The sequence below is a fragment of the Saccopteryx leptura genome, chromosome 9 (assembly GCF_036850995.1).
Source record: "Saccopteryx leptura isolate mSacLep1 chromosome 9, mSacLep1_pri_phased_curated, whole genome shotgun sequence".
Lineage (NCBI taxonomy): Eukaryota > Metazoa > Chordata > Mammalia > Chiroptera > Emballonuridae > Saccopteryx > Saccopteryx leptura.
The window spans coordinates 46,416,018-46,440,813 of NC_089511.1; the positions used below are offsets into that span (position 1 = coordinate 46,416,018).

Below are 24,796 nucleotides of genomic sequence, written 5' to 3' on the forward strand. Positions count from 1 at the left end.
CAGACACGCCATCATTATGGGGGAACAGCCCACGAATGCCTGTGAACGGGGCCCAAGTGCCGTCGTTACTGCTTCAGGGGGCTGGCTGTGTGTCTCTGGACAGTGGGTGGGCCCAGAGTCCAGGCGTCAAAGTAGGATGGGGGCGTGGGTTGCAGTAATCGTGTGTGTGTGTGTGTGTGTGTGTGTGTGTGTGTGTGTGTGTGTGTGAGAGAGAGAGAGAGAGAGAGAGAGAGAGAGAGAGAGCGCACGCCAGTCTGGGTGCCTCACTGTAAACAGGGAAGATGAAGGGATCCCTCATGCTTCCTGTACACCTTCTATTGGAAGAAGTAGCAGGAGTTGGGGATGAAGTCAAAACTGAATCTGTTACTGTGTTAGTGTGAGGTCAGTGGGGTCAGCCCTATGGTCAGGGCAGGTGGCTAAGTATTCCGTGTAGGTGGAGCCTCAGGGCGGAGCTAACGCTACAACACTGGAAACCTTAAAAGTTAAACAGTTGAGCCTGACCTGTGGTGGTGCAGTGGATAAAGCGTGGACCTGGAAATGCTGAGGTTGCCGGGTAGAAACCCTGGGCTTGCCTGGTCAAGGCACATATGGGAGTTGATGCTTCCAGCTCTTCCCCCCCTTCTCTCTTTCTCTCTCTGTCTCTCCCTCTCCTCACTAAAATGAATAAATTAAAAAAATTTTTTAAATGAATTTAAAAAAAATTAAACAGTTGAGATGGGGTCTAGAAACCCTGGAGGTGGGGCAAACATGAAAGGAGTGGGGCTTGGGATGCTAAGTGTGGAGTCACTCCCCAATTCTCTGTGGGAAGGAGTGTGGCCTGAAACTTAAGAAGGGCGGCCCTACGGTTTTGGGGGTTTTGGGGCCGTACCTTGGGGAGAAGAGAGGCGGGGGCTTGTAATTTCAAGGAAAAAAGGTGGGGCCTTTAAATTTGTAATAAAAGGGAGGGGCTGGGCTTGACACCCCTAAGTCCTGAGCAAGGTTTGGAGCCTGGAACCCTTTAAAGGAGGTACAAGTGGGACTAAGGTCTTTTGTGGCTTGGGGTTCTTAAAGGTAAAAGTCCCTAGGAAGGGAGCGGACTGGAATTCTCTAGGGAGAGACTGCAATTCTGGGAATAGGAGGGGGTACTCTTGGGAGTCTTTAAAGATTCAGGCAGTGAAAGAGATCTGGTAGCCCTCTAGGGGAGCCAGTGAAGAAGGGTTCAGTGAAGAGCAGAGCCAGGAGCTCAGGAGCAGAGCCTGAGTGCTCTGAGGGGCAGAGACTAAAAGGCTTCTGAAGAACCAAGCTATTGCTTGTTGAGCCCGGAATTCATGAAGCACAGGGACTATAGAAGGGGCGAATCCTTTGGGAATGTCCAGAATCGGCCTGGAACCCTCAGAGGGGCCAGACCTGGGGCCCAGTGCAGAATGCTCTGTCCCCAAAATCATGTGTCTCTCACATGCGAAGTGAGCACCTGTAGGGGCTTCCAGCATCTACACCAGTCACAGAGCAAATTCTGATCAAATTCTCCTACAACTGTTAGCTGAGGGATGAGGCCAGCGAGTGGAAGTCTAGTTTGGGGGACCCTGTCCACCTACACATTCCTCCCAGTCGTGGAAGGGGTCACAGCACTTCCATAGTTGGGCCTTTCTTTCACCATAGGGTTCACTGAGTCAATAACCAACTCCCGATTTTCCCCTAACAGCACTGAAAACTCCAGGCAGGCCCCAGAGCCCCCCGCCCAACACCTGTCCCTCTAACCCCGCCCCTGCTACCTTCTGATTGGTCATTCGGGCAGCGCCCCTGGAGGCACCGGCCTCTGATTGGCGGGAAGTTCGCAGCCCGCGACTGGGACAGTGGAGAAAATGAGTTGGCCTCGGGCGGGGTAGTGGGGCAGGGAGGCGCCGAGCCGGACTCGCTGGACAGACAGCCGGCCTGGAGCGGGACTTAACGCGGGACATGATGCGGCGGCCTGGCCCGAGCGGCCACTGCCCCCTCCCGCTGGTGCTGCTGCTACCGCTCCTCGCAGCCACCGCCTCCGCCGCCATCCCTAGCCCCAGCCCCAGCCCCAGCCCCAGCCAGGCCGTCGAGGCTGCGGTGATCCCAGGCCACCCGGCTGGGTAAGCCCCACTGCAACCTGCTCTTTCTTGTGCCCTCTACACCCAATAAGTGTGGTGGTCCGGGAGGCCAAGGACTTTCTGATATAGGGGAAGTAGAACTCACTGCTTTGGGTGGGGATAAAAAGGCCCCTATTTTGTAGGGGTTAGAATCCGGGGAGAACTGAGATTTTGATGGGAGGGACTCTTCTGGTGTGTGTAATGTAGATAGATGTGGCTCCAGATAATTCTAGGTGTGTTTTTTTTCAGAGAAAGGTCCCAGTTTATAAGGGGGCGGGGCTTTAAGTTCTTAGAATGATAGATGGGTGGGGCTCTTAAACTGGAATTGGGTTCCCCGAATTTCTTGAGTGCTTATGGAGGAAGAGTATGGCAGGTTATAAAGGGATTTTATGAGGGAGTTAAGGTGTCCTGGTTTTCTAGGGTTCGGGGCGCCTGTATTAATTAAAAGAGACATTTGGATTTTTCTAATGAGGAAGACGTGGACTTTTGGGTAGATGGCGGAAGGGTTTGCGGAGAATTGTGCCCGCAAGGGTGTTCCTCAGGTTTCCTGAGGGTGGAAGATGCTCTAGTGTCCTAGAATTAGAAGATTTCAGGCTTGAATGAGGTACCAGTGATTTCGCGGCAAAACCCCAGAATTCCCTGTAGATTTAAGGGTTGTAGCCAGCCTTCCTGGCTACGGTACCGAGATCAAGGAAGCAGTCAGCCCAGACCCCCCTCCCTCCCCCGGCCCTGCGGCCCAGCGCTTCGTTACAAAGGCCCCGGGCTTCGCTCCCGCCTCGGTCTCTGCGAATACGTTTAGTAACCCGAGCCGCGCCGGGGGCGGGGCCGGGAAGGGGTTAACCCGGAGAAAAAGCGGGAGGGATGACGGCAGGATCCGGGGTCCCGGAGGTTCCTACCCGGAGGGCTCCTTCCCCACTGGGCCCCAACCGCCTGGAAAGAGTTCACGCGCCCGACCTCCCCTTCTCAGAACCCCCCCCAGTGCCCTTCTCTTGAGGCCTGCGGGTGCTCCCTTGGCCCTCGTCCCCCTTATCCTGGGGATAATGGATTTGTCTAGGGGGCCCCTTGTTTGCGACGCACTTGCGTCTGAGCTGAGGGCTCAGCTACCCAGAATCTGAGACCCTCTGGCGCGAAGACTCCTCCAAGAACGACGTTTACCACCTGATCAGGCGGGAAACCGACCAGGAGACGCTGGCTCCGGGAAACACGAGCTTACAAGGGCAGAAACAGGCTAAACCTCGGGTCTCGGGATTGCCAGTCCTGGGCTGGGCTGTGCCTCTTCTGTATCCTCGTCCACCTCAGCACCCTGATGGACCCACAGTCGAGGGACGACCTCCTTTCCCAGCCACTGAAGTCTGTGGAAGTGGCGCCACCTTCCGGCCACGTGCGGAATGACGGCCCTGTCCAGGACAAGGTTATGCCGCGGGGCAGGGTTCTAGATTCCCAGTAGGAGCTGGGAAATGTGCTTAGAAATCTTTGAGTCGTTTTTTTTTTAATTTTTAAAAAACATTTTAAAGTGCATTTTTCGATAATTCTTTACCTCCAAACACTTCAGAAGACAATAAAAAATAAGGTTGCTGTGATCTTCATCCCTGGGAAGGCTAAGCCAATTTGCCTCCCATTATAGATAGGGAAACTGAGGCATTGAGTGCAGTGTTTCAAACTGGCCATACATGTGTTTCCAGCACCCTCAAGCCTTATTTAGCGTTTCCTCCCCTATCTCCATTGCCCTCCTTTGGGTAGTTTTAGAATGCTAGGGACTTGAGAGACTTCCACCTCTCTGTTTATAGTGTTGCTGCTTGTCGCTGCTGCCCAGCCCGGTCACCCAGCAGGAGCCGCTCCTTCAGAGGTGGGTTCTCCTAGGTAGGATATATGTAGGGGGTAAAATGGGGTAGGAGCAGAGGGGCTGGGGACTCCCTTCTCCACTCATCATCTCAGCTGGAGCTCTGGATGCACTTGGTGGCAAGAGGGACTCCATCTGTCCTTTTCCACTTAGTCCCTGGCTGTCTCTGAAGCCTCCTGCAGGGTCCAGAGTTGCCCGCCCGGAAAGTGTGTAGGCCTTCAGCTGTGCCTGACACCAGTGCCCTCTGTGCTGCCGAGCCCCAGCTCCAGCCCCAGCGTGAGGAAGAGACAGGTGTCCCTTAACTGGCAGCCACTGACGTGAGTGTGCAGTCCCTACCCTACCAAATGCTCAGGAGCTCCCCACTCTGCCATCATTTCTGACACATCTTTCACTCTGCTCTCTGGGTCTCCTCCTCTCGTTCTCTCTCCCTCTCTCTCCTCTGATTATCAACTTGTATCTGTGTCTATTTCTCCTTTTCCTGCCTATTGCAATCTCTGAGGCTTTCGGTCTCTATCTCTGTCTCTGCCCCCTCTGTATTTGTTCTTTCCTCTTCCCACTTCTGTCTCTTTCTGTTACTCTCATTGTTACCTGTCTCTCTTCTTTTGGGCCTCTTTCTTTCCCTTTCTCCCTTTTGCATCCTTTTTTCCCTACCGTCTTTGTCTCTGATTCTCGCCAAGCCTCTAAAGACTTCTCAAGGCTTGGTCCTGTAGTGGGGTGGGGTGTAGTTGGGTGGGCAGACCCGCTACTGGAAGACCTGGCGGGTACAGCTCCTTCTCTGGTCCCTCCCACACAGGCTACAGGAGGCCAGAGCTCTGCTGAGGCGACTGCGGCCCCGTGGGCCGGGGGGCCGGGCACTGCTGAGAAGGAGGCCCCCACAGCGCGCCCCTGCCGGCCAGGCCCGGGGTAAGAACATCCGCCTTTCCTCTGCCGCCGGGGGCGGGGGGGGGGGGTGTTCCGGGCCAGATAAAGCCGTCTGGTTCCCACGGTCCAGCGGCTGCCTAGCCGCCCCCCATTATAGCTCAGCACCCCACCCCAGGACACGGCCCCCTCGAGGGACCCCGGCGTCCGGCCTAGTGAGGTGAGCCCGGGACAAGACCAGACGTCGGCCAGAGGCTCTGACCCGCGGGGGTGGGGCCGGGAAGCCAGGCGTCCCGGCTCCCCGCGGCCAGAGAGGGGGGCGCTGTCCCGGCAGAGAGCGCAGCTGAACTAGCCCAGACAACAAAAGCGATTGTGCGGGTTGGCGCCTGCCCCGTCATCGAATGCCCAAAATTGCGGGGCGGCTAGAGGCCAAAGGCCTCCCCCTGCTTCCCTTGCTCTCCTCTCCTCCAGCTCTCGCCCCTGGGCTAGCACACCCCCTAGTTTTTAACCACACTCAAAAGTCTCCCCCTGCTGTGGCCTTCAGCCCAGATGTGTCCCCTCCTCCCTAAAGTCTTCCAGATGTGGGCCTTTGGCCAGATGTAAGGACCCCCGCCCACATCCTCAGTCCACCGGTTCCCCTTATCCATTTTGACTTTTCCTACCAGGTGTGGGGTGTTCTGGCCAGATGTGAGTGTCTCAGATGTCCCCACGCCATCGTCCTGACCACCATCCAGACCCCCAATTTCTTGATATGTCCAGGTGCACTGACCCTTTTTTCACCCAGATGTGCCACCTGGCTGCCCAGATGTGCCATGACAGTACCCTATCCATATGAAGCCCTTTTTTTTTTTCTGTACCTAGGGCAGAGAATCAGCCCTTAGCTGCCTCCCTAAACGCGGCCCCCACTTCTCCTTCCTCTGTATGGATTCAGCCCTGTCTGGGGGGGGAAACGGGCCCGCCCCCACCTGTTCCCTTCCTTGCCGCTCCTCTGCGGGCCTCATTCACTTGTTGATGTGAGGGGGCAGAGGGGGCGCTCCCCTCCCCCTGTGAGTCTAGCGCCCAGCCTGCGCGCCTCTGGCTGTGCGCCCAGCCCCACGCGCCCCCGCGCGGCCGCCAGGGAGGGAGTGGTGGTGAGGGGGGGGGGCCTAAGCGGGGGCGCGGCCGTCCTCCCCCGCGGGCGGGCGGGTGCGGCCGGGCCCCTCCGGCGGGCTGGGGCGGCGGCGCGGCGGAGCGCGGCGCTGCAGCCATGGCGGGCGGCGCGCGGCTGCTCTGGGTGTCGCTATTGGTGCTGCTAGCGTTGCCCGGGCCACAGCCCGGACAGAGCCAGCCGCGAGAGCGCCTCCGCGTGCGCTTTACCCCAGCGGTGTGCAGCCTACGCTGCGTCCATGGGCCCACCGGCCCTCGCTGTACCCCGATCTGCGCGCCCCGCAACACCACCAGCGTGGACAGCGGCGCGCCCGGCGGGGCGGCCCCGGGGGGACCCGGCTTCCGCGCCTGTGAGTGCGGGTTGGTAGTCCCGAGGGAGGTGTTCCCAGTGGGAGGAGGAACCCCCGGGGTTGGGAAAGACAGTCGCCCAGGGAGAGGAAGCCCAGGTTCCTTGTGCTGAGAGATCCCTGGTTATGTAAAAAAGAGCTTTAAATTCCTGGCTTTTGGGGTTGGGTCTTGAGGGTCCTGATTTTTTAAGCAGTGGGGGTTCTCAGTAACCTGCGATGTCCTATTTGAAGGAATTGGCGTCGACTTTCGAGCCTTTGAGTCAAAGTTGAGGATACCAGAATGGAGGGGCCTGGGAGCTTGGGGAAAGGGTGCCTGAATTCTGAGACTGTGATGGGTCCCTAGAGCCCAAGGGAGAGTTTCAGGGCCCTGGGTGGGGGTCCCAGTTTCTGCGTCTATAGGTGAGAGGGATTAGGAAAGTCCAGGATGGGCGTGCCTATGTGGAAGGGGATTGGGGTGAGGAAAGTGGATCCGAAGAGCTGAGAGGGAAAGGGTCCATAGGAGGGTTTCTGCAAGACCTTGAGTTGCAAGAATCACACGTGGGAGAGAAATCTAAATAGGAGGCCTAGGGGATGGGGCGCCCCCTAGGGGCAGAAGAGACAGGGGGAGGGTGCGCACCAAGCACCCCTAGCGATGGGGAGCTCCCCCTAGGGTTCAGGTAAGGTGGAGAGAGCGGGCCACCTGCTTGCCCCAGGATGAAGGGATGGGCAGACTCTCGGGGCCAGAACCTACTTGCCCCCAACCCAAGAGGCCCTCTGGAGTGGGGAGTGGGGGCCCCTGGCGCCGAGAACTCGCCCAGCCTGGCCCCCAGCCAACCCAGCCCCGGCAGCGTGAGCTCATCTCCCGCCTAAGCCCCCGCCCGCTGCCACTCCTTCTCTCCTCCCCTTCCTCCCTCCTTCCTTCACTCCCTCCCGGCCCAGCCCCAACGTGCCCGTGCCAGGCGCCGTGCCCAGGCGGGTGCCAAGCCCCTGGAGGCACAAGGAGGGGCATGTGAAGGGGGGCTGACCTCAACAGGACCCTGATGTCCTCAGCTCCTTACTTCTCCAGGGGTGTGGGGCATGGAGTTGGCCATGCCCATCTAGCCGCTTGCCCTGGCACGAGAGCCCTCAGGGAGCTAGGCTGAGGAACTGCATTCAGGCCAAAAGAAGGTGGAGAAAAGCTCCCAGGGGCTGGGAAGTGCCTCCAGACCTAGTTGATTACCACAACCTAGACAGAGACCTTTCCTATTTTGGAACCTTGATTCCTAGTTAAGTATCTCCTACGCTTGTCACCCACTTAAGGTCCCCTATTAGAGCACCCTGGAGTCCTGGCCTGGCTCCCCTAACTAGGGCAGCCCAGAGTCTCTGTCCTCAGACCCTAAGCCTGTCCCCACCCCCATCAATAGACTCCAGAGAACAACCCCACCAGTGAAATTCCCTCTCTCCCATTTTTCTGATGTAATCCCCCAAACTTTGCCCCTCACCAGAGAAGGCTGTAGTACTGTCCCTTAGCTACTGCTCCCCACTTTTTGGTGAAGCCCCAGGTCACAGCCTTATAACTGATAATTCGACTTCCTAGCTGAATTCTCTTCCCACAAAAGACTGTTTTCTTTTATGCTTCCAACTGAGTCCCATCAGAGATTCCTAATTTCTGTCTTTCCAAGTCCTGCTCTTCCAGCTGACCCCCACCCCAGGGACTTCTGATCCATCTATCATCAGAGAACCCCAGAGTTGGTCAGGATCAGCTGATTCTCCCAAGAGGACTCCAGACACTGTGCTCTCCCCAGGCAGCCATTAAACAAAAGATTTAGGCATTTAGTCCCTTAGCTGGAAGGGGGAAGGGGGAGTCCACAGTACCTTAGAGTCTTCCCAGACTACTGAGGCTCTCATGTGCTGGGGACTCCCAGAAGCACCCTCAAACTGGCCATCCCCTAGAAGGGCCTTTTTTTCTAGGTGATTCTCCCCAAAAGGACTTAATGGAATCTTGTTGAATGGATGCCTCAGTTCCTCTAAGCTAGGCTTGTTTCCTCTGAACCGTCTTTGAACCCAGAACACTGCCCTTAGCTGATCTTCTCCCAGGAATCTAGTGTCTTTATTGTAAATTGAGAGGGTTCTCTCTAGGCTTTCCTCTCCAGTGTGTGGCTGAGAATACCACACACGCCTTCCTGGACGGCCCCGGACGCCTGCCCTCTTCCTCCCCTCTGCACAGCTGTCTCCAGCTGTTCTCCTTCGCCCCTGGGGAGAAAGGGAGGGGGTGCCCTCGAAGCGTATGGCCAGCCTCCTTTGGCTCAGCGGGTCGGGGCTCCCCAAGGATCCGGAATGCGGAGCCACCGCCCTACCCCTGCCGCGCCCCTCTCTTTGTTTACCCCGCAGCACAGCTGGCAGTGCCCCGCCCAGAGGTGGCCTGGGGCCCAGCGAGGGTGCGCAGAGAGAGGAGGCCCGTTCTCGCTGGTGGCCCCACCCGGGGAATACTGGAGGCAGGATACTGGAGGCGGGAAGGCAAATCTAGAACTCGAGCCTGAGCCAATGGGGAGGTGGGCGGAGACATAGCGCAGTGGGAGGGGCTAGGACACCCAGATATCTGGGAGGTGAGGTGGGAGGGGCGTGAACTAGTGAGTCCCGGCAAATTAGTGTGAGAGGACGTGGGCGGAGCTAAAGGTAGAGAGTTGGGCTACTTGATAGGCGGAGTTGAGGGCTGCAAGGGGGTTAGTGGTGCCAGGAGAGACTAAAATGTGGTTTTAGTCAATGCAAAGAACTAGCTGGGTCTTTGGGTCTGGAACAGCAAAACTCACAGTCAGACGATGAGGTGGGCGGGGCTAAATGAGGGGGCCAAATATAAATATATAGCGACAGATGATTTGACCTTGGGTGGTGGGCACACAATGCAATATATAGATCATGTATCATAGAAACGTACACTTAAACCTACATGGTCTTATTACCAATGTCACCCCAATACATTTAAGTAAGTAAGTAAGTAAATAAATAAATAAATACTTACAGTAAACTAGAGTGAGTGGGGTGAGCCAAAGGGGCAAGGATAGTGCTGTGTGGGTAGTAGGGCTGGTACGCTGGAGACTCAGAAAGTGGGACTCTAGAGGGAGGGTGGTGTTAACATGAAAGTGAATGAAGAGCCGAGGGAGTGGCAAGTTGACCCAGTAGGTGAAGCTGTACCACAGCGGTCTAGGTCTGGACAACTGGACCCAGCCAACGCAGGTGGCCAAGGATTGGTGGAGGTGGCAGAAGACAGCTCAAGGTGTAAACAACTTAGCCCAGGGAAGTCTGTCAGAAGGGTTGCTGGCTCTGAGTGTGCTTGCTCTCCCCCCAGTTCTGTGTCCCTTGATCTGTCACAACGGTGGTGTGTGCGTGAAGCCTGACCGCTGCCTCTGTCCCCCGGATTTCGCTGGCAAATTCTGCCAGTTGCATTCCTCAGGAGCCAGGCCCCCTGCCCCAGCCATGCCAGGCCTCACCCGATCGGTGTACACCATGCCACTGGCCAACCACCGAGATGACGAGCACGGTAAGGAGAGTGCGGCCGGGGTCCTCTCCTACCCCTCAGTCCACCACCTTGCCATTCCTCTGACCCCCATCTTTCCTGCCTTCTCCTAAGTATCCTTCCCCAGTGCTCCCCGCCTCCCATTCCTAGGCCCACTCCGGAAGAGCCCAGGTAGACACTCCTTTGCTCTGGGGTGCTTCCTTCCAGGCGTGGCGTCGATGGTGAGTGTCCACGTAGAGCACCCGCAGGAAGCGTCCGTGGTGGTGCACCAGGTGGAGCGCGTGTCCGGCCCTTGGGAGGTGGCAGACGCGGAAGCAGTGGCAAGGGCGGAGGCGGCGGCACGGGCGGAGGCAGCTGCGCCCTATACTGTGTTGGCACAGAATGCTCCCCACGAGGACAGCTACTCAGACGCCTCGGGCTTCGGTTACTGCTTTCGGGAGCTGCGTGGAGGCGAAGTGAGAGGAGGCTGGTGGGGAGGGGTCTCGATCCTGCTATAGCTCTGGGGAGCGCTCACCCAACACTTTCCTATAGTGCCTGTCCCCACTGCCCGGGCTCCGGACACAGGAAGTCTGCTGCAGAGGGGCTGGCGTGGCCTGGGGTGTTCATGAATGTCAGTCATGCTCCGAGCACTTGGGTAAGCTTCAGGACGTCCTCGAGGTGTTTGGAGCTATGGAGGGGTGAGAATCTCGCCACCCCTCAAACTCTACACATAGATTACCCCAGTTCACAAATTAGCCACACCTACTCAGTTGTGGTGATCACTTCCAGTCTAGACCTGACCATATCATTCTAGGACCGTGCTCTCACTCTGACTTTGTGCCACGGCCCCAGTCATGCATTTCTGCAATTTCCTATGTTGTCTTTTGTCAGACCCCAATTTAAGGTCGACCCTAAACTCAAACGACACCCAACATCTTTTAATGCCTTCTACCCCACTTTTGTCCCCGCCCACTCTATTTTTCCTCCTCTCTCCTCTAGCCAACTCCTCTCCTCTCTCTATAGGGAACGCCCACCGAGTGGGAGCCCCAGATAGTGCGTGTCCAACTGGCTTTGAAAGAATTAATGGGTCTTGTGAAGGTGAGCTGGGACAGGGGTGGGAGGGGCTTGGCCGTAGGGGCGAGGCCTATAGGGTGGTTGTCCCTGATACCACCTGGACCACTCCATTTCCCATCACAGATGTGGATGAGTGCGCAACCGCAGGGCGCTGCCAGCATGGGGAGTGTGCGAACACACGTGGTGGGTACACATGCGTGTGCCCTGATGGCTTCCTGCTGGATTCATCTCGCAGCAGCTGCATCTGTGAGCCACCAAGTGGGAGTTGAGGCTGGGTCCCATGTCCCACTCTGAGGAGACCTCGTCCCAAAACATCCCTGGACTTTTAATTCCCTTAGACACCCCTAGATCCTCCAAGACTCCCAGGTCTTTTATTAGATCATTCTCGGACTTCCTGGACCTTCTACAGCCATTTCTAAGAATCCCTCATACCTTTTGGATCCAGATCCTTTCAGATCCCGACTTTTTTTTTTTTTTTTTTCAATAAGTGAGAGCAGGGGAAGACTCATACATTCTCCCCAACTGGGATCCACCTTGCAAGCCCCCTATGCCATGCTCTGTTGCTTGGCAACCAAGCTATTTTTAGCGCCTAAGGCCTGAGGCCATGGAGTCATCCTCAGCATCCAGGAGCCAACTCGCTGGAGCCAGTCAGGCCATGGCTGCAGGATGGGATAGAGAGAGGGGAGATGGGGAGGGGTGGAGAAGCACACGGTCACTTCTACTGTGTGCCCTGACCGGGAATAGAACCCAGTACATCTATAAGCCAGGCTGACACTTGACCACTGAGCAAACCAGCCAGGGGCCAGATTCCTAAACTTTCTTCAGCTCCTTTCGGCCTCCCAAATCCATTCATACCCCCCCACACACACACACACACACAAGACCTTCTTCAGACCGAGATCCATCTCAGATTGTCACTCACGCCTCAGACTCTCCTCAGGCTCCAAACCTTTTTCAGACCTCCAGACCCCTCACCCTCAGCCCTCTTTGACCTCTCCTGAATGTCCCTCACACCCACCAAACTCTCCCTGGGTGCCCTATCTCTGAGATCCCAACCCTCCGAACCCCTCTCTGAAAAATTTCCTCCCGTCCCCAAGCCCAACATGTGATCTCGGAGGCCAAGGGGCCCTGCTTCCGCGTGCTCCGCGATGGCGGCTGCTCGCTACCCATTCTGCGCAACATCACCAAACAGATCTGTTGCTGTAGCCGCGTGGGCAAAGCCTGGGGTCGGGGCTGCCAGCTCTGCCCACCCTTCGGCTCAGGTGAGCGCCTCCTGCGGGGCCTACCCCTAGACTTATTGTACTTTGTGCCAGCTCTAGACCCAGCCCCAAACCCTACCCTCGGGCATTAAAGCTAACACAGACCTCAAACCAGGTTGGGCCCTATGTCTTGGCCATTGTCCTAACCTCTGAGACCAGCTACCCTCAGAGTGAACTCCACCCCAGGCCACACTCATCCTTTGTCACCACCTACCCCAGAGACACACTACCTATTAAAGTTAAACTGTGGCCTCTGTCCCATGCTTTATTTAGCCAAGGCCCCAGCTCCTGAGACAATGCCTTCAGAGTAGGCTCCACTTTGGGCCCCGACCCAGACACAAACCTTCCTGAGGCACTTCCCTGGAAATCTAGCTTCTGTCTAAAACCAGACCCCACAAGGGACCTATTTCCTGGCCTTCAACCTAGTTTCTGAGGACTCCAAACCAGACCCCGACACCATCCCAAATAGGGAACACTATCCTTGGTCCCACACCTAAACTCTAAGACATTCCATTTTTTGGCTAGGGTACCACTCCATCCTAGCTCTTAACCCAAACCCCTGTCACATTCTCAGGCCAACCTCCACCAAGGCCAGAAACTAGACTCCTCCCCCCTATTGTTCCTGGCTTCCATGCCCTCTCTCTGCCTTTCCCTTCCTTTTCTGTTCCCAGAGGGTTTCCGGGAGATCTGCCCTGCTGGCCCTGGCTACCACTACTCGGCCTCTGACCTCCGCTACAACACCAGGCCCCTGAGCCAGGAGCCACCCCGAGTGTCCCTCAGCCAGCCCCGTGCCCCACCCTCCACCCCTCGGTCACCCACAGGTGAGCTGGCTTCCAGAGGAGGGAGTGTTGTCTGTCAGGGGCTGCCCAACCCCATGGGGAAAGGAAAAGAGAGGAGTGGGGACAACCAAATCCACTCAATGATAGCTTTTCTTTACCAGGCTTTCTGCCCACCCATCGCCCAGAACCTCGCCCAGAACCTCGCCCAGAGCCCCGGCCAGTCCCTGAGCTTCCCTCACCGAGCATCCCAGCCTGGACTGGTCCTGAGGTTCCCGAATCAGGTTTAGTAGAAGGAATCCAGGGCATTGATTGGGCTATTACAAGCGGGGATCTTAGGGGGAAATTTCAAGGCTAGAACAAGCAGGGATGCCACAGCCAGCCAGATAAGGAGGGTAGGAAGAGATAAAAGTATGGAGGGTTGGGTCGTGGTTACCTCAAGAGCTGGGGTCCACAGGCTTGAGCTCAACATCTCTGTTAATTGGGCAAGTCGTTGAGTCTGTTTCCTCATCTGCAAAATGCCAGTCATTGTGAGGATTCAGTGAGCTGTCTCTGAAGCATCTGGCACATAGTAAGTGCTCAGTTAGTGTTAGACAAATAATTATTTTCATGAGGGAACTAAGAACATATCTGAGGCAGAGAATTGGAGACCAAAATATTTTTAAATGAAGACTTTAGTGTGGAATTTTGGGGAAATTCAAGGAGAGGTTCTGATGAGAACTTCCCAGGATAAGAGAAAGGATGATCACAGGTGGAAAACTGGGCTTGGGGAGGGACATCTATGAAGGTGTTTTAGGCAGAGAATCTGAGGGTGTTGTACTGGGATGAACGGGTCAGAGGATTCAGAGATGGAGGAATCCCGGTGACTGGACACCCCCCCCCCCCAGGTCCCTTTGCAGGCCTGTGTCAGCGCAATCCCCAGGTCTGTGGCCCAGGACGCTGCATCCCACGGCCCAGTGGCTACACCTGCGCCTGCGATTCCGGTTTCCGGCTCAGCCCGCAGGGCACACACTGCATCGGTGAGCTAGGCAGGGTGAGTAGACGGAGGCGGGGCGGGGGACTGTGCTAGGTCCCCTTCTAACCTGCCCCTTCTGTGCCCTCAGACATGGACGAATGTCGCCGCATGCCCCCACCCTGTGCTCCCGGGCGCTGCGAAAATACGCCAGGGAGCTTCCGTTGCGTGTGTGGCCCTGGCTTCCGAGCTGGCCCGCGGGCCACGGAGTGTCTGGGTAAGAAATCTGCCCCACCGGCTCCAGGCTTCACCTCTGTACGGATCTTGCTCCATTTGTCCCTCATTCTCACGCTTCCCCGTGCTCCTTCTGCTCCTTCTACTGCTGCACCGGCCCCTGGCCCCGCCCCGCCCCTTGACTAGCTCCCGCGCTCCCTTCTGCACCTCCACTGCCTCTTCCCGGCCCAACTGCCCCCTCGGGTCTACTATTGTTCAACCTTTCTCTCCGACCTGGTCAGAGTTCCGCCCTCCCTTGACCCTGCACGTCCCGTGTTGCAGATCCTTCACCGCTTCCATCTGCTAGACTAGCTCCTGCCCGCCCGCAAGCCCCGCGCCTGCCTTGCAACTTCCGAAATCTATCTACTGACCGTGACTCCTTGATTCCCACCCTGACACACCAGTGCCCCATTCCAAGATCACGCCTTCGCTCTCTCCTGCTACCCCTTTGCTCAGTTCCCAAAGCTTTTCCTCCCTCCCTTGCCCTGCTCAGCCTCTGCTCTTCCCACTTTGGCCCCTTCACGGTTCACCTCGTAGCCTCTGTCTTGGTGGGATCCCCAGACAGTGTCCTTCTCTCCCCACTCAAGCCCCGCCTTCGTCTTAAATCCACCTATTTAGAATCCCTCCCTTCCGCCCGTCTCCCGCCCATTCTGGCTCAGGCTCAAGCTTGGCTCCGCCCCTGCGCCGCCCCGCCCGGCGACTGCGGGGCGTTGGGGAGGGGGGTGTCTGCCCCAGCTTCAACCGCAGGGTTTGTGCCCGCAGATGTGGACGAGTGCCACCGCGTGCCACAGCCCTGTGACCGCGGGCGCTGTGAGAACACGCCAGGCAGCTTCCTGTGCGTGTGCCCTGCTGGGTACCAGGCTGCGCCCCATGGAGCAAGCTGCCAGGGTGAGGAACTGGAAGGAGCAGAGGAGATGGGGATTTCAGGGGTAAGGCAGAGCGGCAGTGATGAGGATTGAAGAGACTGAGCCGACTAATGGTAGACAGAGGCCAGATTCTGAGAACCAGAGGTGCAGCCTGGTGGCTGTAGAGACTGTGACATAGGGATAGAGAGGCCAAGTGATAGGAAACAGAACGATTGAGTCATGGAGGATGGATATGTCAGTTATGGGAGACAGACAGGCAGCTTTTAATAGGGACTGAAAACAGAGGGATGGAGGATGGAGAGTTAGAATGATAGGATGGCCAAATGATGGAGGCACAGAGGAAGAGTAATGAAGGATGCTGTTTAGAGTGATGCGGACAACATGGTAGAGGGCGGAAAATCAAAGTGATGGAGGTCAGAGGCAGAGAATAGTATGGGGGGCATGAAGGAGGTATGACACAGGTTCCCTGACTGCCCCCCACCCCACCCCACAGATGTGGATGAATGTGTCCGGAGCCCCGGGCTCTGTGGCCGAGGGGTCTGTGAGAATCTGCCCGGCTCTTTCCGTTGTGTTTGCCCGGCTGGCTTCCGGGGCTCAGCGTGTGAAGAGGACGTGGATGAGTGTGCCCAGGAGCCACCACCCTGCGGGCCAGGCCGCTGTGATAACACGGCAGGCTCCTATCACTGTGCCTGCCCTGCTGGCTTCCGGTCCAGAGGACCAGGGGCCCCCTGCCAAGGTATGGGTGCTGAGTCCAAGAGTACTCCATTCCCCTTTTGCTTTGGGGACTGGAGAGAGACATGCTTGGGGGGCAGAGAGGCAGAGTGATGGAACTCAGTGGTGGAAGACAGGGACAGAACTCTGGTAGAGAGACTGAGAGGTGGGGAGGTGGGGAGGATCTGACTCTATAGTCTTCTTCCCCTTCTCTAAATATGAAGGTATTCTCCATTTTACCTTCCTTTTTGGATGATACTCTTGTGCTTGTGGGATCCCTGAGGAGGGGACAGCTCTGAGGCAGGAAGGCCACATGCAGGAGGTGGTATCCAGGTCTTAACCCTGGCTGCTATGGAGGAACCATTAATGGGGAAACGGGGAAAGAAGGAGCAGCCCAAGCGAAGTCCAGGAGGCTGCCTTAGACTGGAATTCTGAGGTGAGCAGTGATGGCAATGGGAATGGATCCAGGTCCTTTCCTTAGTTCCACTTGTCCCCTCTACCCTAGATGTCGATGAATGTGCCCAGAGCCCCACGCCCTGCGCCTATGGCCGCTGTGAGAACACAGAAGGCAGCTTCCAGTGCGTCTGCCCGACAGGTTTCCAACCCAACTCTGCTGGCTCCGAATGCGAGGGTGAGGCCAGGGAGGGAGTGAAGGGAGGGAGGACTGAGCATGAGTGAGGGGGCTGTTGGGTCACTCTTTGAAGGCCTTACTGTCCCCTGCCCCCAGATGTGAATGAATGTGAGAACCACCTGGCATGTCCTGGGCAGGAGTGTGTGAACTCACCTGGCTCCTTCCAGTGCAGGGCTTGTCCTGCTGGATACCACCTGTCCCGTGGCCGATGTACTGGTGAGATCAGGTCCTTGTGACCTTGGGCTTGCATTATAACTTCTGACCTAGATGGTGACCCTTGTCCCAGACTACAGCCTAGACCTGGTCCATAACCTCCTGACCTGGACTTTAATTCCCTTACCAGAACTACAACCCTCAAAGTTTGACTGCGACTTTTAACACAGACCATGGACCCCTGACTCAGACTGCAGTTCCCGACCTGGACCACAACCCTTGACCCTGAATATGACTTCTTATTTTGTGAACCATGAATTTTCAACTGGATATTTGACCCTAATCATGATCCTTGCTAAAAACCCCTAACCACAACTCCATAGCAGTTGTAACCCTCCTAACCCTGTCTGTCCCTGGCCTGTATATGACCTGTGACCCCTAAACTTGACTGACATCTGACCTAACCATAACTCCTGACCATAACCCTGACCACAACTCCTGACTGTGACCCTTGATCCTATCTCTTTCACTGTCCCTGTCCCTTTTCAGAATCCCTTCCCTAAGGCCTCATTGGGTTCATAATCCCTGGCCCCAATCCCTGACTAGAGGCAGAATTCTAGACCCTAACTATAACCCCTGACCCTAATTGGTGTCAGATCCCAGTCACTGACTCTGACCCCTGACTCAACAGAATAGCTTCCAGTGGTCCTGGTTTACAATACAGGGGGTCCTCAGGTTAGGACACAGTTCTGTTCCTGCAACAATTATGTAACCTGATTTTTGGTGTAAGTTGAAACACAGCCTAGCCTAAGTCACCTATCCTATCACAGTTGTAAAATCATAACCTAGAACATAAAAACACAAACACACAGCTTTACTGAATACTCTTCCAAGGCGTACAACTAACCTAGTTTGCCCACATAGTCCATAAGTAAGAGGCTAAGGGCATAAGCCCAAACACTCATGTCTCAATTTTTTAAAGTTTTTATGGGAGTGAGCATTGTAAACTCAAAACGTCATATGGCGAGACTGTTGTAACCTGAGGACCCCCCCTTACCTGACCCATTATTCTAATTAATTTCTGACCTCTGTATCAGTCCAGAGTCCCTTCACCTGACCCCTGGATCCTGGCATAGGGAATTCCCAGAAACCCAGACCCACAGGACCCCCAATCATGGTCCCCAGAATCAGAAAATCCTGGTCTCCTCAACCCACTTTTGCCATTGAGCCTTCACCTCATATTCAACCCAAGTCAATTCCCACCATCCTTCCAGACTCCTTGTCCCAAGGGGATCAGTCTGGTGTGTCTCTAGACTGCACCCCTTCTGAAAATCTCCATTCCCACAGATGTGGACGAATGCAGTTCAGGCGCCTCTTGCGGCCCCCACGGCTACTGCACTAACACCGAAGGCTCCTTTCACTGCAGCTGCGCACCTGGCTACCGGGCACCGCTTGGCCGGCCCGGGCCTTGCGCAGGTGGGCAGGATAGGACAAGGACTGGAGAGCCTGTGAGATGGCCCTGGGTTCCAGCGCGAAGCCTACTAGGGAGATGGAAGTTGGAGTGAAGAGCTGTGGGTGGAGCTTAGAAACCTGTCTTCTGGTGCCCCTTGGGGGCAAGCTTGACGCTTTGTGGGCGGGGCTTGGGTCTCGGGGGTGGATCCAGTGGCCCCCAGCTCTATCTCTCCTGTATCCTAGACGTGAACGAGTGCCTCGAGGGCGACTTTTGCTTCCCCCACGGCGAGTGCCTCAATACCGACGGCTCCTTTGCCTGCACTTGTGCCCCCGGCTACCGGCCCGGACCCCGCGGTGCCTCTTGTCTCGGTCTGTACCCAGGCTGGGCCTGGACCCGGGAAGGGTGCTCTTATACCAGGAAAAGACAAAACAAGTAGTCCGAACCCAAGGGCGGAATGGGGAGTCTATATTTTGGACTGGAGTCTTGATGCATCTTGGGGGCAAGGTTTGGAGGAGAAAGAGGTGGGGCTGAATCTGGATAGCTGGGCAGTGATTGAAAAGAACAAGGTGTAAGCTTGTCGGGGTGGGGCTTGCAGGAAAGGGAGGAGTCTGAGACAGATCGGGAAAAACTATTGATTGCTTTGGAGCCAGAGGGGCGGGGAGAGGGCTGTGAAGGGGCGTGACTTAGGAGGTTAAGCGGAGGAGGATGTCGGCAGGATACTGGTTACTGTCCCGCAGATGTCGACGAATGCAGTGAGGAGGACCTTTGCCAGAGCGGCATCTGTACCAACACCGACGGGTCCTTTGAGTGCGTTTGTCCTCCGGGACACCGCGCTGGCCCAGACCTCGCCTCCTGCCTCGGTGAGATGCCCCGCCACGGTCTGATCTCTCCCTCCTATCCTTGGACTCCTGTCTTGCCTCTTCTACCCTGTTGCTCTCTTCTCTGCGTCCCTGCCTCCCCCTCTTGGCTGTCTTCACCCCTCCTTTGCCCCCTCCATTTTTTTCTCTTTTGCCTCCCTATCTCCCCTACTTCCACCCTGCCTCATCTGCTTCACCCCTCAGATGTGGATGAATGTCGCGAGCGTGGCCCAGCCCTATGCGGCTCCCAGCGTTGTGAGAATTCCCCTGGCTCCTACCGCTGTGTTCGAGACTGCGACCCTGGCTATAACGCGGGCCCTGAGGGCACCTGTGACGGTGAGACTACTGCCCTTGCTTTTATTTATTTTTTATTTGTTTTACGGAGACAGAGACAGACAGACAGGAAGGGAGATGAGAAGCATCAGTTCTTCTTAGTTGTGGCTCCTTAGTTGTTCATTGATTGCTTTCTTTTCTCATATGTGCCTTGAGTGGGGCTACGTCAGAGTGAGTGACCCCTTGCCCAAGCCAGCAATCTTGGGCTTCAAGCCAGCAACCTTTGGGCTCAAGCCAGCGACCCTGTGCTCAAGCCGGTGAGCCTATGCTCAGGCGGGATGAGCCCGTGCTCAAGCCATGATCTCGGAGTTTTGAATCCGGGTCCTCCGTGTCCCAGTCCCACGCTATATCCACTGCACCACCGCCTGGTCAGGTTGCCCTCGCTTTTAAATTGATGGAGTTACTTCCCTTGGGGACCGCCTGCCTCACGGACTTGTGGGGAGAGAAAGGACTTCAACCAATGCATTTAAGTCTTTCCCCATCTCTGTACTGGAAATAAGCCACCAGTGTGTCTTTTTCATTTTCTTTAAATTCTTTTTATTTGTGAATTACAGTTGACATTCAATATTATTTTAATTTTATTTTTTAGCGAAAGAGACAGACACAGGAAGGGAAAGAGATAAGAAGAATCAACTCATATTTGTGGCACTTTAGTTGTTCATTGATTACTTGGGGGTATGCTGCAGCCGAGCCAGTGGCCCCTTGCTCAAGTCAGCGATCATGGGATCATGTCGATGATCCCACGCTCAAGCCAGTGATCCACACTCAACCTGGCGAGCCTGTGCTCAAGCCAGAGACATCAGGTTTTGAACCTGGGACCTCAGCGTCTCAGGTCGATGCTTTATCAACTGCACCGCCACTAGTCAGGCATTATTTTAATTTTTTAAATTTGTTTTTTTAACTTTTCCATTGTTTTGAGAGAGAGAGAGGAAGGGAGAGAGGAAGGGGAAAGGAGAGAGAAGAAAAGCATCAACTCGTTTCACTTAGTTGTTCCATTTAGTTGTGTATTCATTGATTGCTTCTTGGAACCTGTGACCCCTGGTGAGCCGGGTCAATGCTTTAGCCAGGGCTAATTAAAATAAAACTTTTATTTACCAATTTGAGAGAGAGAGAGAGGAAGGGAGAGAGAGAGAAACATCATTTTGTTTCTCTTTCACATTTATGCATTCATTAGGTGATGCTAGTAGGTGCCCTGACTGGGTATAGAACCCACAACCAAGTGTATGGGGATGACACTCTAACCACCTGAGCTACCCAGCCAGGCTCTAATATTATTTTAATTAAAAAAAAATTTAGTATGTCTTGTATTTTCTTGTAGAGGCAAAGTGGGAGGGTGGGGGGTATCACTACTCTCAGGGACCAGGCCAAGCCTCGCTTTCAGAAGCAGTCCATACCCCATCAGCAGGTTGAGTTATCCCAACAAGTTAACTCCTCACATAAGGACAGTTATCCTCCCTCCCTTTTGTCAGTCTGATTAAAACTCCCTGTTTCTCCCTCTTCAGGCCCCTTCTCTTTGGACCTGTACTTTTTCTACCTTCCACCACTCGCTCTCTTTCCCGCTGTCCCTCCAAAGAGGCACAACCTTCGCTGTCCTGCTCCCCAGCCTTTCCCAATGTGACATTCTTCAGGTTTCTCCAAACACTGGCCCCTGCCCACTTAACCTCTGCCCTTCAAAGTGCTATTTGTCTCTCCAGATTAGTTCTTTTGCTTTTCCTCGGACTTCTCCAGGCCTTGGGAACTACAGGTCTATACTTTTCTGTCTCTGCTCCGCCTGTAGACTACCCCTTGCCTACTCTTCTCATTTCCCATGCCTTTCCAGCCCTCCGTAACCCCACCTCACCCTTCACCCCTCACTTCTCACCTCTCACCCCTCAGCCCTCTTGCCCCGTTTCCCCAGCAGGCTCTGGCAGGCTGCTGGCTGAGACGAGGCTAGGACTAATCTAAGATTTTTTTTTTTTGGATGGAATGTGGGTCAGCATTTTGTGGAACAGAAGAAATTACTGTGGGCCCTGGCAAGATAGCTTGGTTGGTTAGAGCATCATCCCGAACTGCAGAGATTGCTGGTTTGATCCCTGGTCAGGGCACATACAGGAACAGACTGATGTTCCTGGGTTTCTCTCTCTCTGTCTCTCATTTCCATTCCTCTCTTGCTAAAATCAAGCAATAAGTGGTTGTTTTTTTTTAATTAAAAAAAGAAAGAAAGAAATGGCTGTGGGCTGGCTGCCTTGGCTCTCTGGTTGCCAGACCTCTGACTCATGGAAACCTAGTTTCAGGGGCCCATTCACTAATTCCACAAAAATGCAGTAAGCACCTGCTGTGTGCAGGATACTGGGGGCACAACAGGCAGTAAGTTAAACACAATACCTTCATGGAGTTGATGTGTATGGGGAGGACAGATAATAATGTGGTAAATTAATTTAAAACTTACTCCACAAACAACCTGTGGTACCTACTGTATGTTATATATGTTATGTAGTGTACCATGCCCAGGGAATATAGTGGGGAACAAGACAGACACCCTGCTGTGTGGAGTTTGCATTGTAGGGGATGGCTATAATATGTCAATTTTTTTTTTTTTTTTTTGTATTTTTCTGAAGCTGGAAACGGGGAGAGACAGTCAGACAGACTCTCGCATGCGCCTAACCGGGATCCACCCAGCATGCCCACCAGGGGCAACGCTCTGCCCACCAGGGGGCGATGCTCTGCCCCTCCAGGGCGTCGCTCTGCCGCGACCAGAGCCACTCTAGTGCCTGGGGCAGAGGCCAAGGAGCCATCCCCAGCGCCCGGGCCATCTTTGCTCCAATGGAGCCTTGGCTGCGGGAGGGGAAGAGAGAGACAGAGAGGAAGGAGGGGGGGGTGGAGAAGCAAATGGGCGCTTCTCCTATGTGCCCTGGCCGGGAATCGAACCCTGGTCCCCCGCATGCCAGGCCGACGCTCTACCGCTGAGCCAACCGGCCAGGGCCAAATATGTCAAATTAAAAAGGAAATTATAGCAGGATAGGCCCTGACCAGTTGGCTTAGCAATAGAGCGTTGGCCTGGCATGTAGAAGTCCCAGGTTCGATTCCCAGTCAGAGAACACAGGAGAAGCAACCATCTGCTTCTCTACTCCTCCCCCTTCTCTCTCTCTCTCTCTCTCTCTCTCTCTCTCTCTCTCTCTCCCTATCCCATAGCCATAGCTCAAAAGGTTCAAGCAGTTGGCCCAGGGCACTGAGGATGACTCCATGGCCTTGCTTCAGGAGCTAAAAATGACTCAGTTGCCAAGCAATGGAGCAACAGCCCAGATGGGCAGAGCATCCCCAGGTTGGGGGCATGCTGGGTCGATCTCAGTCTGGGTGCATGCGGGAGTCTGTCTTTCTGCCTCCTCGCCTCTCACTTAATAAAAAAGGAAGGGAGGAAGGAAGGAAGGAAGGAAGGAAGGAAGGAAGGAAGGAAGGAAGGAAGGAGGGAAGGAGGGAAGGAAGGAAGGAAGGAAGGAAAAAAATTATGGCAGGATAAATGGACAGAGATGACAGGGCAGTGGGGGAGGGGTGCTAGGAGGGCTTGACTTAGACACTTGAGTGAAGTGAGGGAGGAAGCCATGCCAATAGCTGAGGAAAGTGTTCCTGTCAGAGGGAACAGCAAGTGAAAAAGCCTGAGGTGGGTCCAGGTTCGGGCTATGTGAGAAATGGCCATGACACCATAGGGAGTTATCACCTGTCAATCTTTAGAAGCTCAGACTCCTAGAATACCAGATTGATAGAGGCGTCTCAGTCATGAGAACTAGAAGTGGCATCAGGAACCTGTAAATCCAGGCCTGTGACTCTCCTCTCCTTCCCTTCCCTTGTCCCCACTCTTGCAGATGTGGATGAGTGCCAAGAATATGGCCCTGCAATTTGTGGAGCCCAGCGTTGTGAAAACACCCCTGGCTCCTACCGCTGCATGCCAGCCTGTGACCCTGGCTACCAGCCCACGCCTGGGGGAGGATGCCAGGGTGGGTGTCCGTCAGGCATTGGGTGAACTGTGGAGGAGATAGAAGGTCCAGCAATGGCCTGACTGTCTGCTGGTTGCAGATATGGACGAATGCCGGAACCGGTCCTTCTGCGGGGCCCATGCTGTATGTCAGAACCTGCCTGGCTCCTTCCAGTGCCTCTGTGACCAGGGCTACGAGGGGGCACGGGATGGGCGTCATTGCGTGGGTACGGGGCTCCAGGGGGTGGGTGGGGCCACGGGGTGGGAAAGAGGTGGGTCAGGCCCAGCCCTTCTTCATAGATTTGAACAAGTAAACTTTCGGGATGTGGAACTTAGACCTTGGGATATAAGATCATCTTTATGTCAGGAAACTCTCTTTGTTTAGATTTTATTTTGGGAATGCTTTTAAAAAATCACACATAAAGTATGTAAAATGCGCTAATCTTAAATGTATATAAACGTGCTTTATTTTTCCCCATCATTTTTTGAAGACATTTTCCAAATATACAGTATGACCTGTATTCTGTTATTATCATTTTACATATATCTATCCATAAATCCAGTTAATTTTTTTGGATAGATTTAAAATTAAATTACCGGCATCAAGTACACTTCTTTCTAAATTCTTCAGTATGCATATCATTAACCAGAATTCAGTATGTATTTACAAATATTTTTACATGTAGATCAATTTATATACAGTGAAATGCATAAACCTTCATTATACATTCCCTAAGTTTTGACAGATGCCAACACAACAGGCTCTATTTCTTTAAAAGGGATTGAAACTGTGGAGTCCTGGGATATAGGTGAACTTCAGGCATGCTTGGATCCAGGAAGGCTTCCTGCCTTCCTCTTTTAGCTTGCTTTCTTCTACTACATTTATTTTCAGCAGACTATCATTTTACAGTGACAAAGGTGGCCCATAGCACCTCCAGCTAACATTGTCCTCAGCTTGGCAACTCTAGCTACAGAGGGAGGCTCTTTCTCAGTATTTCCAGGCAAAGTCCCGGAACTGAATTTGATTGGCCTAGCTTAGGCTCCACCTGTCTCTGAACCAGAGAAATGCGGCAATCTGGTTGGCTATACCTGGGACCTATTCCCAACCCTAGAGTAGATGGAGCCCTGCTCAATACACATGAGCTAAAAATGAGCAGAAGGCTCTGAAGGGAAATTCAGGGTTTGTCACCAGAAGAGATGACGGGGTCTGGGCCATTAAAAATATCCATTATATTTGAAAGTTCAGAATCAGAATTTACCATTATCCATTATATTAGACCTTCAGAATCAGAATTTACCACCACTGACTTCCTCTCCCCTGTTGTCTCCTGCTCACAGATGTGAATGAATGTGAAACACTACAGGGTGTGTGTGGAGCTGCCCTTTGTGAGAATGTGGAAGGCTCCTTCCTCTGTGTCTGCCCCACCAGTCCTGAGGAGTTTGACCCCATGACTGGACGCTGTGTTCCCCCACGGACTTCTGCTGGTAAGACTATGTGTGTCTATTTAACTGAGGGCTGCTTGCCCCACGGAAAAATGATGTGATCTAACCATTCCAGAGGTGGACAGCTGCCATCAGTTACATGCCATTGTTTTGTTTTATTTATTTATTTATTTTGAGAGTACATTTATTAAAACTGGGGACAGTGAAACAGGAAGGGTTGCCTGACCTGTGGTGGCGCAGTGGGATAAAGCGTCAACCTGGAACACTGAGGTTGCCGGTTTGAAACCTTGGGCTTGCCTGGTCAAGGCACATGTGGGAGTTGATGCTTCCT

The 24,796-nt window shown here is 54.4% G+C and overlaps 1 protein-coding gene across 3 annotated transcripts in view; it reads left to right on the top strand.

The window, feature by feature from the left end:
- Positions 1 to 1,923: 1,923 nt before the first annotated feature.
- The window catches only part of LTBP4 (latent transforming growth factor beta binding protein 4), a 34,058-nt gene continuing 11,185 nt past the window's right edge, over positions 1,924 to 24,796 (top strand). Inside the window, exons 1-25 of one of the 3 annotated variants that reach the window (XM_066350265.1) lie at positions 1,924 to 2,096; positions 3,881 to 3,939; positions 4,106 to 4,250; positions 4,727 to 4,836; positions 9,589 to 9,780; positions 9,964 to 10,211; positions 10,288 to 10,390; positions 10,759 to 10,833; positions 10,933 to 11,055; positions 11,907 to 12,071; positions 12,740 to 12,889; positions 13,009 to 13,128; positions 13,732 to 13,863; positions 13,948 to 14,073; positions 14,832 to 14,957; positions 15,429 to 15,671; positions 16,152 to 16,277; positions 16,374 to 16,493; positions 17,778 to 17,906; positions 18,126 to 18,251; positions 18,621 to 18,743; positions 18,945 to 19,076; positions 22,913 to 23,044; positions 23,124 to 23,249; positions 24,361 to 24,507. In XM_066350265.1, coding sequence (XP_066206362.1) covers positions 1,936 to 2,096; positions 3,881 to 3,939; positions 4,106 to 4,250; positions 4,727 to 4,836; positions 9,589 to 9,780; positions 9,964 to 10,211; positions 10,288 to 10,390; positions 10,759 to 10,833; positions 10,933 to 11,055; positions 11,907 to 12,071; positions 12,740 to 12,889; positions 13,009 to 13,128; positions 13,732 to 13,863; positions 13,948 to 14,073; positions 14,832 to 14,957; positions 15,429 to 15,671; positions 16,152 to 16,277; positions 16,374 to 16,493; positions 17,778 to 17,906; positions 18,126 to 18,251; positions 18,621 to 18,743; positions 18,945 to 19,076; positions 22,913 to 23,044; positions 23,124 to 23,249; positions 24,361 to 24,507 — 3,439 coding nt within the window. In that variant the 5' untranslated portion in view covers positions 1,924 to 1,935. Of the gene's footprint in view, positions 2,097 to 3,880; positions 3,940 to 4,105; positions 4,251 to 4,726; positions 4,837 to 5,985; positions 6,288 to 9,588; positions 9,781 to 9,963; positions 10,212 to 10,287; positions 10,391 to 10,758; positions 10,834 to 10,932; positions 11,056 to 11,906; positions 12,072 to 12,739; positions 12,890 to 13,008; positions 13,129 to 13,731; positions 13,864 to 13,947; positions 14,074 to 14,831; positions 14,958 to 15,428; positions 15,672 to 16,151; positions 16,278 to 16,373; positions 16,494 to 17,777; positions 17,907 to 18,125; positions 18,252 to 18,620; positions 18,744 to 18,944; positions 19,077 to 22,912; positions 23,045 to 23,123; positions 23,250 to 24,360; positions 24,508 to 24,796 lie in introns of those variants that run through there. The other 2 variants (XM_066350266.1, XM_066350267.1) reach the window with 2 other exon arrangements.